The sequence below is a fragment of the Cherax quadricarinatus genome, chromosome 48 (genome assembly GCF_038502225.1).
Source record: "Cherax quadricarinatus isolate ZL_2023a chromosome 48, ASM3850222v1, whole genome shotgun sequence".
Lineage (NCBI taxonomy): Eukaryota > Metazoa > Arthropoda > Malacostraca > Decapoda > Parastacidae > Cherax > Cherax quadricarinatus.
Genome location: NC_091339.1, coordinates 27,242,433 through 27,254,932, shown reverse-complemented (window position 1 = coordinate 27,254,932; position 12,500 = coordinate 27,242,433). Strand labels below are relative to the sequence as shown.

The 12,500-nt window shown below is 48.0% G+C and overlaps 1 protein-coding gene across 1 annotated transcript in view; it reads left to right on the top strand.

Annotated features, from left to right (window-relative positions):
- The first annotated feature begins 321 nt into the window (after nt 1–321).
- acj6 (abnormal chemosensory protein 6) overlaps nt 322–12,500 on the top strand; it is a 221,507-nt gene continuing 209,328 nt past the window's right edge. Inside the window, exon 1 of the mRNA XM_053787176.2 lies at nt 322–1,936. Coding sequence (XP_053643151.1) covers nt 1,790–1,936 — 147 coding nt within the window. The 5' untranslated portion in view covers nt 322–1,789. The remainder of the gene's footprint in view (nt 1,937–12,500) is intronic.

Here is a 12,500-nt window from a genome sequence, read left to right as displayed (position 1 = left end):
ATACCTGTGACGTCACGTGGGAGGCTGGAAGCTTGCTGCCAACTCACCATCTTCAACCATTTTTATTTAGCGATCCTGGAGGCCATTATTCCCGATATACCTCTCGATGAAGAGAACGGGCAGGCATGGAAGGAAGCGGGGCACTGGGTATGTATAAATAACCTCTTAGAGGGCCATGATCTCTGGGTATTGAGGAGAAGATCGGGCATCTGGCAAGGTGTGGAGTGACGTCACGCCCAATGGCCGGTACAGGTGGTCTGATAGATAGAGAAATACAATAAACATTGGAGCGTTAGCTTCATTTTCCTTGCAAACGTGGAAGTGAGTGGAGCGCAAGTGGTGGTTGCTGGCCACACCGTAAACAGTGCAAGTCTAACCTCTGACAGTGAATTGTATACCTGGAGAATTGTGTCTCTCTTGCGATAGACATTACTACGCTGGTTCTCAGATTTTTTTTTTTTTTTTGAATGATAAACACTGGCCAGGGTTAAGGTACGGAGACGAGGAGACCTTTTACAATTTTAATTGAATTTATACATGCATTAACCCAAGGGGGGAGGGTACTTTTAAAATAATAATAATAATAATAACAAGGGGCCGCCGGCCGCTGCTTGCTGGATAAAATGAACTCTCGGATTTGTGAAACAAAATGCCGGTTGTGTGAGGCACACTGACAGTGTCTGCCATGTTGTGCTCCCCAGTGCCAGCACCAGCAAGTGTAACACCCACTGGCACTGCCTCCCACGCCACAGGCACCCTCCACGCCCTCACACGCCTCAACAACACAGCCTCCTACACCTCCTTCAGGAAGCCAACAGCCTCAACAGGACTCCCTTCAGCGCCTCCTCCTCTTTCTCCTTCGTCTGCGCCTCGTTTCCCCCGTCGTCTGAGGGACTAATCTGACAGTAAGGAGGTCTAGCAGGGAGCTCAGCTCTACACAGATCACTGAGCTCCTGAGCTTAACGCTGGGGAAGCTCAACAACGCGCGGGTAAAGGCGTTAGAGGATTTCTCGTCTGGAAAATTTGGGATGAGAGTGAGGGGGAGAGAGATGAAGTTAATGGCCGTAGTAACTGGTGTGTTGCCCGCGTCAGGGAGCGCCCTCAGGTAGCCTGGTGCGTTGCCTGCCGCCAGGGAGCGTCTTCAGGTAGTCTGGTGCTTTGCCTGCCTTCAGGAAGAGCCTTCAGGTAGCCTGGTGCGTTGCCTGCCGCAAGAAAGCGTCTTCAGGTAGCCTGGTGCGTTGCCTGCCGCCAGGAAGCGTCTTCAGGTAGCCTGGTGCGTTGCCTGCCGCAAGAAAGCGTCTTCAGGTAGCCTGGTGCGTTGCATGTCACCAGGAAGCGCTTTCAGGTAGCCTGGTGCGTTGCCTGCCCCCAGAAAGCGCCTTCAGGTTATCTGGCGCATTATCCGCCGCAAAGAAGCGCCTTCAGATAGCGTCACACAGTGCGGACAGTAATGTGTTTGTGAGAACGTTGTCGGCTTCTGCCTTTCCATCCCCCCCAACCGGTGTCGTTACACTGTTGTGGACGACCCAAGAATCACCTGAGACGGTCGTCCCGTTCTTCAAGTCATCGCTGACTTACTTCCGGTGACTGCTAACAATATCAGCAAGGAATGTTCGTTGACTGAAGCGGCTATCCTTGCTGTAGTCGACACCGTCCCGTCAAAATCCCGATTTGAGCGCTAAGACTCTTCCCCGTTCGCGCTACCGCCGTCACCCAGCGCTGGTCGCCGCTACCAGCCGCCGCTACCAGCCGCCGCTACCGCCGCTGAAGCCACCTTCCCTCCTGAAGGATGTATTCCCCGGATAAGATGATGAGTTCCAAGCCGCTGGGAGCGCCCATCTCTAGCAACGGACCGGCGGGGTTCACCGGCCGGTACAGTCCCACGTACCGCTCGCCTGACCCCATGAGACGGTGCATGAGCAACGCTCCAGTCTCGGTAAGTCAACATGTTACTGTTTCACCGACTCAAGGCTTTAGTGGAAGTCAGGTGGTACCCTTCACACTGCTGGGGGCCAGGTGGTACCCTTCACACTGCTGGGGGCCAGGTGGTACCCTTCACACTGCTGGGGGCCAGGTGGTACCCTTCACACTGCTGGGGGCCAGGTGGTACCCTTTACACTGCTGGGGGCCAGGTGGTACCCTTCACACTGCTGGGGGCCAGGTGGTACCCTTCACACTGCTGGGGGCCAGGTGGTACCCTTCACACTGCTGGGGGCCAGGTAGTACCCTTCACACTGCTGGGGGCCAGGTAGTACCCTTCACACTGCTGGGGGCCAGGTGGTACCCTTCACACTGCTGGGATCCAGGTGGTATCCTTCACACTGCTGGGGGCCAGGTGGTATCCTTCACACTGCTGGGGGCCAGGTGGTTCCCTTCACACTGTTGGAGGTCAGGTGGTACGCTTCACACTGCTGGGGGCCAGGTGGTATCCTTCACACTGCTGGGGGCCAGGTGGTTCCCTTCACACTGTTGGAGGTCAGGTGGTACGCTTCACACTGCTGGGGGCCAGGTGGTTCCCTTCACACTGTTGGAGGTCAGGTGGTTCCCTTCACACTGTTGGAGGTCAGGTGGTATCCTTCACACTGCTGGGGGCCAGGTGGTTCCCTTCACACTGTTGGAGGTCAGGTGGTTCCCTTCACACTGTTGGAGGTCAGGTGGTTCCCTTCACACTGCTGGGGGCCAGGTGGTATCCTTCACACTGTTGGAGGCCAGGTGGTATCCTTCACACTGTTGGAGGCCAGGTGGTATCCTTCACACTGTTGGAGGCCAGGTGGTATCCTTCACACTGCTGGGGGCCAGGTGGTTCCCTTCACACTGTTGGAGGTCAGGTGGTACGCTTCACACTGTTGAAGACCAGGTGGTACCCTTCACTGTCGAAGACCAGCTGGTACCCTTCACTGTTGAAGACCAGCTGGTACCCTTCACTGTTGAAAACCAGCTGGTACCCTTCACTGTCGAAGACCAGCTGGTACCCTTCACTGTTGAAGACCAGCTGGTACCCTTCACTGTTGAAGACCAGCTGGTACCCTTCACTGTTGAAGACCAGCTGGTACCCTTCACTGTTGAAGACCAGCTGGTACCCTTCACACTGATAAAAGACTTGAGTGAAGGGGTGGGTCTACCATACCCTTTTGATCCCCTTCAATGAAGGGGCATTGATGCCGGTGATGGGGCCTCAAGGAATGCACGTTGATGCATAAATAACCCTCATGCTGGAGACTGAAACATCTGAGAACATTTCGCTCATGCTCGGACATTGATTAGCCACACTAGTTTGTGTGACTAGTTAATAGTACACGTATGGGCGAAACGTTGCTTCAGTCTCCTACCTGCGGGGTTATTTGTGTGTTGCATTTATGGTCATTGATGATGGTGACACCAATTATGGGAGGGCCATTGATGATGGTGATAAGAGTCATGGGAGGGCCATTGATGATGGTGATAAGAGTCATGGGAGGGCCATTGATGATGGTGATAAGAGTCATGGGAGGGCCATTGATGATGGTGATAAGAGTCATGGGAGGGCCATTGATGATGGTGATAAGAGTCATGGGAGGACCATTGATGATGGTGATAAGAGTCATGGGAGGGCCATTGATGATGGTGATAAGAGTCATGGGAGGGCCATTGATGATGGTGATAAGAGTCATGGGAGGGCCATTGATGATGGTGACAAGAGTCATGGGAGGGCCATTGATGATGGTGATAAGAGTCATGGGAGGGCCATTGATGATGGTGATAAGAGTCATGGGAGGGCCATTGATGATGGTGATAAGAGTCATGGGAGGGCCATTGATGATGGTGATAAGAGTCATGGGAGGGCCATTGATGATGGTGATAAGAGTCATGGGAGGACCATTGATGATGGTGATAAGAGTCATGGGAGGGCCATTAATGATGGTGATAAGAGTCATGGGAAGGCCATTGATGATGGTGATAAGAGTCATGGGAGGGCCATTGATGATGATGATAAGAGTCATGGGAGGGCCATTGATGATGGTGATAAGAGTCATGGGAGGGCCATTGATGATGGTGATAAGAGTCATGGGAGGGCCATTGATGATGGTGATAAGAGTCATGGGAGGGCCATTGATGATGGTGATAAGAGTCATAGGAGGGCCATTGATGATGGTGATAAGAGTCATGGGAGGGCCATTGATGATGGTGATAAGAGTCATGGGAGGGCCATTGATGATGGTGATAAGAGTCATGGGAGGGCCATTGATGATGGTGATAAGAGTCATGGGAGGGCCATTGATGATGGTGATAAGAGTCATGGGAGGGCCATTGATGATGGTGATAAGAGTCATGGGAGGGCCATTGATGATGGTGATAAGAGTCATGGGAGGGCCATTGATGATGGTGATAAGAGTCATGGGAGGGCCATTGATGATGGTGATAAGAGTCATGGGAGGGCCATTGATGATGGTGATAAGAGTCATGGGAGGGCCATTGATGATGGTGATAAGAGTCATAGGAGGGCCATTGATGATGGTGATAAGAGTCATGGGAGGGCCATTGATGATGGTGATAAGAGTCATGGGAGGGCCATTGATGATGGTGATAAGAGTCATGGGAGGGCCATTGATGATGGTGATAAGAGTCATGGGAGGGCCATTGATGATGGTGATGAAGCCATTTAATCGCCCAGAAAAGATGGTCTTATCCTCCCTCACCTTCGATCAAACCTAAATTTCACCCTCCTCCACCCCCCGAGCTGCATCACCCCTGCGGATTTAGCGCTTCCTGGTGAATGTAAGGACCACCCCATCCCCATCCCTGCTTCCCCATCCCTACCTCCCCATCCCTACCTCCCCATCCCTACCTCCCCATCCCTACCTCCCCATCGCTACCTCCCTGTCTCTACCTCCTCATTTCTACCTCCCCATCCCTACCTCCCCATCCCTACCTCCCCATCTTTACCTCCCTATCTCTACCTCCCTATCTCTACCTCCCCATCCCTACCTCCCCATCCCTACCTCCCCATCCCTACCTCCCTGTCTCTACCTCCTCATTTCTACCTCCCCATCCCTACCTCCCCATCCCTACCTTCCCATCCCTACCTCCCCATCCTTACCTCCCTATCTCTACCTCCCTATCTCTACCTCCCCATCCCTACCTCCCCATCCCTACCTCCCCATCCCTACCTCCCTGTCTCTACCTCCTCATTTCTACCTCCCCATCCCTACCTCCCCATCCCTACCTTCCCATCCCTACCTCCCCATCCTTACCTCCCTATCTCTACCTCCCTATCTCTACCTCTCCATCCCTACCTCCCCATCCCTACCTCCCCATCCCTACCTCCCCATCCCTACCTCCATATCCCTACCTCCCCATCCCTGCCTCCCTATCTCTACCTCCCTATCCCTACCTCCCTATCTCTATCTCCTCATTTCTACCTCCCCATCCCTACCTTCCCATCCCTACCTCCCCATCCCACCTCCCTATCTCTACCTCACCATCCCAACCTCCCCATCCCTACCTCCCCATCCTTACCTCCCTATCTCTACCTCCCCATCCCTACCTCCCTATCTCTACCTCCCCATCCCTACCTCCCTATCTCTACCTCCCCATTTCTACCTCCCCATCCCTACCTTCCCATCCCTACCTCCCCATCCCACCTCCCTATCTTTACCTCCCCATCCCTACCTCCCTATCTCTACCTCCCAATTTCTACCTCCCCATCCCTACCTTCCCATCCCTACCTCCCCATCCCACCTCCCTATCTCTACCTCCCCATCCCTACCTCCCTATCTCTACCTCCCCATCCCTACCTCCCTATCTCTACCTCCCCATTTCTACTTCCCCATCCCTACCTCCCTATCTCTACCTCCCCATTTCTACCTCCCCATCCCTACCTTCCCATCCCTACCTCCCCATCCCACCTCCCTATCTCTACCTCCCCATCCCTACCTCCCTATCTCTACCTCCCCAATCCCTATCTCTACCTCTTTCTATCTCTACCTCCCCCCTATTTCTACCTCCCCATCCCTACCTCCCTATCTCTATCCCTACCTTCCCATCCCTACCTCCCCATCCCACCTCCCTATCTCTACCTCCCCATCCTCCCCCTATCTCTACCTATCCTCCCTATCTCTACCTCCCCAATTTACTACCCTACCCCCCATCCCTATCCTTCCCTACCTCCCTATCTCTCCCCCATCCCTCCCCACCCTACCCTATCTCTACCTACCTCCCCATCCCTACCTCCCTATCTCTACCTCCCCATCCCTACCTCCCTATCTCTACCTCCCCATTTTTGCCTCCCCATCCCACCTCCCTATCTCTACCTCCCCATTTCTACCTCCCCATCCCTACCTCCCTATCTCTACCTCCCCATCCCTACCTCCTTATCTCTACCTCCCCATCCCTACCTCCCTATCTCTACCTCCCCATTTCTGCCTCCCCATCCCTACCTTCCCATCCCTACCTCCCCATCCCACCTCCCTATCTCTACCTCCCCATCCCTACCTCCCTATCTCTACCTCCTCATTTCTACCTCCCCATCCGTACCTTCCCATCTTTACCTCCCCATCCCACCTCCCTATCTCTACCTCCCCATCCCTACCTCCCTATCTCTACCTCCCCATCCCTACCTCCCTATCTCTACCTTCCCATTTCTACCTCCCCATCCCACCTCCCTATCTCTACCTCCCCATTTCTACCTCCCCATCACTACCTCCCTATCTCTACCTCCCCATCCCTACCTCCCTATCTCTACCTCCCCATCCCTACCTCCCTATCTTTACCTCCCCATTTCTACCTCCCCATCCCTACCTTCCCATCCCAACCTCCCCATCCCACCTCCCTATCTCTACCTCCCCATCCCACCTCCCTATCTCCCTCCCCATCCCTACCTCCCTATCTCTACCTCCCCATTTCTACCTCCCCATCCCTACCTTCAAATCCCTACCTCCCCATCCCACCTCCCTATCTCTACCTCCCCATCCCTACCTCCCCATCCCTACCTCCCCATCCCACATCCCTATCTCTACCTCCCCATCCCTACCTCCCCATCCCACCTCCCCATCCCTACCTCCCAATCCCTACCTCCCCATCCCACCTCCCTATCTCTACCTCACATCCCTACCTCCCCATCCCTACCTCCCCATCCCTACCTCCCCATCCCTACCTCCCCATCCCACCTCCCTATCTCTACCTCCCCATCCCTACCTCCCCATCCCTACCTCCCCATCCCTACCTCCCCATCCCTACCTCCCCATCAACTCAAAAACCTCATTACTCTCCATCTTTTTTTCCTTCGGGGCCCTAAGTCGCCCTTACGGATTTAGCGCATTTGTCTGTCTGTCACTCTGTCTCCTTCTGTCTCTCTCTCTCTCTCTCTCTCTCTGAAGTCTTTATGAAGTGTGATTTTGTACTGTGAACAATGTCTTGAAGTCAAGGGTTCTGTGAGTTGTTCCAATTGTTCCAGCAACAGTGTTGTGAGTTGTTCCAATTGTTCCAGCAACAGTGTTGTGAGTTGTTCCAATTGTTCCAGCAACAGTGTTGTGAGTCGTTCCAATTGTTCCAGCAACAGTGTTGTGAGTTGTTCCAATTGTTCCAGCAACAGTGTTGTGAGTTGTTCCAATTGTTCCAGCAACAGTGTTGTGAGTTGTTCCAATTGTTCCAGCAACAGTGTTGTGAGTCGTTCCAATTGTTCCAGCAACAGTGTTGTGAGTCGTTCCAATTGTTCCAGCAACAGTGTTGTGAGTCGTTCCAGCCACTGTATAAATATACACAATAACACGAATAAATATACACACTTCTAGGTATAATTATATATATATATATATATATATATATATATATATATATATATATATATATATATATATATATATATATATATATATATATATATATATATATATATATATAAATGTCGTGCCGAATAGGTAAAACTTGCGATTTTGGCATAAATAGCAACTGTCTTCTTGCCGAATAAGGCAAGCGAAAATTTGTATATGCAATAATTTCGCAAAAATCGTTCTGTACCTAACGATAAAAATATATTTCATTGTGTTTGTTTATTATTAAATTACTGTAAACTTATCTAAAATATATTTAATTGGATTAAGCTTAATTAAATTGCGCTTTTTATAATAAGGTTAGGAAAGTTTTCTAAGCTTCTTTTGGTACAAAATTACGTATATATATATATATATATATATATATATATATATATATATATATATATATATATATATATATATATATATATATATATATATATATATATATATATATATATATATATATATATATGTAAACTAACTGGCCAAGAATTTTAAATTAATGGGAGACCAGCGATCGCTTGGCGTAATTTACACAAACATACGCAAACGTCATGACGCTCTTACGCTAACTGACGGAGCCTCAACTTACGCAGATTCACCGAGTTACAATATTCATTGGATTCTGGGCGTTGCGCAAACGCTCCGACATGTTACGATAGTTATCGTAAGTCAGGCATCGTAGCAGCTATCATTAATAATAATAATAATAATAATAATAATAATAATAATAATAATAATAATAATAATAATAATAACAATAATAATAATAATAATAATAATAATAATAATAATAATAATAATAATAATAATAACAATAATAATAATAATGATCATAATAATAATAATAATAATAATAATAATAATAATAATAATAATAATAATAATAATAATAATAATAATAATAATAATAATAATAATAATTATTATTATTATTATTATTATTATTATTATTATTATTATTATTATTATTATTATTATTATTTTTATTATTATTCCAGAGGATGGCGTGTGTGTTGCGTCTTTACGACGCTAGATTCTTACGACGTAACGATCGTAGCTACGATTGACGGTACGTCCGTTCCCTGACGCTACGTGCGTTGTCTGTCGCTACATCCGATGTCTGATGTTACCTCCGTTGCCTGATGCTACGTCCGTTGTCTGACGTTACATCCGCTGCCTGACGCTACGTCTGTTGCCTGATCCTACGTCCGTTGCCTGACGCTACGTCCTTTGACGCTACATCCGTTGCCTGATACTAAGTCAGTTGCCTGACACTACGTCAGTTGTCTGACACTACGCCTGAGGCCACGTTCGATGTGACGCCTGATACTACGCCGATATGTCCTTGGCGTATGTGCTACAGTCGTACGTAGATACGCACAGGAAAGGGCAAACTGACAACAACAACAACAAAAGCACTACGACTACCACCATCACCAACAACAACAGTGGTAAGAACAGCAGATGCAACAACAACAGTAGCAACAGAATAACAACAGCAACATTAACACCAACAGTAATGTCACATATTTCTAACAGTCATCAAGACCGTTGATGCACAACAGCGATATAATATAAGAACACTGCAACAAGCCTACTGGCCCATGGGAGGCAGGTCCAAGCCAATGACCCAACATAGTCAGGTCAGGTCGCATTCACTTAAGGAAGGAGCACGGCATCAGACATAATTCACAACTAACCCACAATACCCTGGCTGCAACAATTCACAACTAACCCACAATACCCTGGCTGCAACAATTCACAACTAACCCACAATACCCTGGCTACAACAATTCACAACTAACCCACAATACCCTGGCTACAACAATTTACAACTAACCCACAATACCCTGGCTGAACAATTTACAACTAACCCAAAATACCCTGGCTACAAAAATTTACAACTAACCCACAATATCCTGGCTACAACAATTCACAACTAACCCACAATACCCTGGCTACAACAGTTTACAACTAACCCACAATACCCTGGCTACAAAAATTTACAACTAACCCACAATACCCTGGCTGCAACAATTTACAATTAACCCACAATACCCTGGCTGCAACAATTTACAACTAACCCACAATACCTTGGGTGCAACAATTTACAATTATCCCACAATATCCTGGCTGCAACAGTACATAACTAACCCACAATACCCGCAGTGCAACAATTCACAACTAACCCACAATACCCTGGCTGCAACAATTCACAACTAACCCACAATACCCTGGCTGCAACAATTCACAACTAACCCACAATACCCTGGCTGCAACAATTTACAACTAACCCACAATACCCTGGCTGCAACAATTTACAACTAACCCACAATACCCTGGCTGCAACAATTTACAACTAACCCACAATACCCTGGCTGCAACAATTCACAACTAACCCACAATACCCTGGCTGCAACAATTCACAACTAACCCACAATGCCCTCGGTGCAACAATTCACAACTAACCCACAATACCCTGGCTGCAACAATTTACAACTAACCCACAATACCCTGACTGCAACAATTTACAACTAACCCACAATACCCTAGCTGCAACAATTCACAACTAACCCACAATACCCTCGGTGCAACAATTTACAACTAACCCACAATACCCTGGCTACAACAATTTACAACTAACCCACAATACCCTGGGTGCAACAATTCACAACTAACTCACAATACGCTGGGTGCAACAATTCACAACTAATCCACAATACCCTGGCTACAACAATTTACAACTAACCCACAATACCCTCGGTGCAACAATTTACAACTAACCCACAATACCCTGGCTGCAATAATTTACAATTAACCCACAATACCCTGGGTGCAACAATTTACAACTAACCCACAATACCCTGGCTACAACAATTTACAACTAACCCACAATACCCTGGCTGCAACAATTTACAACTAACCCACAATACCCTGGCTACAACAATTCACAACTAACCCACAATACCCTGACTGCAACATCAATGTTCCAGTCATGTTTGAGCGCAGAAGATATGTTCCAGCGATGTTTTGGTTAAGCTGGAATGTTCCAGCGATGTTTTGGCTAAGCCAGCCAGCTTGGCTTAATCTGTAATGTCCTTAATTCACTCTCTACTACAGGATCATCCCAAAATTCCAAATTCGGATCAGAGAGTGGGACCGTGTGATGCGTCTCGTTTATCCGGACCTTCCTAAACTCGGATAAGAAGTGTTTTTTTTATCCGATATCGACCATTGTGATGAGGATGCCTAAGTGTTTTTACACACACACACACACACACACACACACACACACACACACACACACACATATTTGCAATAAGATCACAGTAAACAGGTGATTTCAGAATATATATATATATAATATTTATATATATATATATATATATATATATATATATATATATATTATATATATATATATATATATATATATGATGGGGTCCACCTCTGGTGTAAATTGTGGGACCCATTGCCTCGGAGAAGTGCATAAAAAGACTTCAAGGAAGAATATTTGGATTTGGATTTCTTCCTGAAGCCGTTTGAATATTCCACTTCCCCTACCACCCCATCTTTTAGTATATTTTTTTTTTTTGCCAATAGGAATATTTTATTACATAATATGGTACAGAAGATTTAAGAGATACATTGTTGATATAAAGGTGGCATATACGGTACATGTTGTTACGTGTGTATCACCGATTATAAGGCGAAAATCTCATCCAGCTCCTCAGAGCTGGGGCGTGTGCCCAAAATACAGCAGGCATTACCCCTCTGAACAGCCGCACTGAGCCGCTGGAACAGAAAACTAGCTGCCCTGGGATCCCTAGTTACCCTGATGAGTCTTTTTCCCAGCTCCTTAAGGAATTTAGATGCACTCTTTCCCCATGAGCCAAGGGTCTCTGAGCCTATGGGAACAAACATATAATGATGGGCAAGTTCTCCATATTTTCTAGACTTTTGGGACTCCCTGAAGCTGGCAGCTGCCCCTCCTTCCTGCCTGGTGTATTGGAGATAGGTATCAGCCAAGGTAGATGCACATGTATAGTCCCACACCACCTGCTTCCCATCTGTCCAGGCTTGAAGGGTGATACCATCTGGACGCTTCTGGCTGCCATCAGATCTGCATAGTTGGGGTGGCTCCCTTACTGCTGGGCATCCAGCTGTTGTGAGGCTCCTCTTGATAATGTTATTAACCTCCTCATGTCTTGCAATCTTTCCCTCGGATTTACGGCACACAAGACCATGGTACCCGAATCGGTCTGCTGCTTCACTGCCACAAATACACCTGTGTTCGGCGAGAATAGGGGCGGCAAGTCGAAGGGCAACACCGATGCGGATGGTCTGTGGGTCGAGACGTGTGCCAAGGCTGGAGTTGGGAACAGCCAACAGAAAATCCCCAGCATGAGGGGCTCTCACTGCCAGGAGGCGGGCTCTATCCTTCCCTGACACACTCTGAAGCATTGTTGAGGCAATATTTTCCACTATTGGACCATCCCAGTGCGATTGTTTGTAGTTGTTGGGGGGAGTAGGTCTGGCTCCAGAGCCCGTTAGATTATCCCAGATCATTGCTCCGTCAATGAATTTTTGGTCCTGGACTCCTACCTTGTCCCTAAGATGTTCAGGGAGAATCGCTGCTACAAGCTCTCTGGATGCAATACACGAGGACAGAAAAGCAGGTAACGCAATCTGTGATGACTTGCG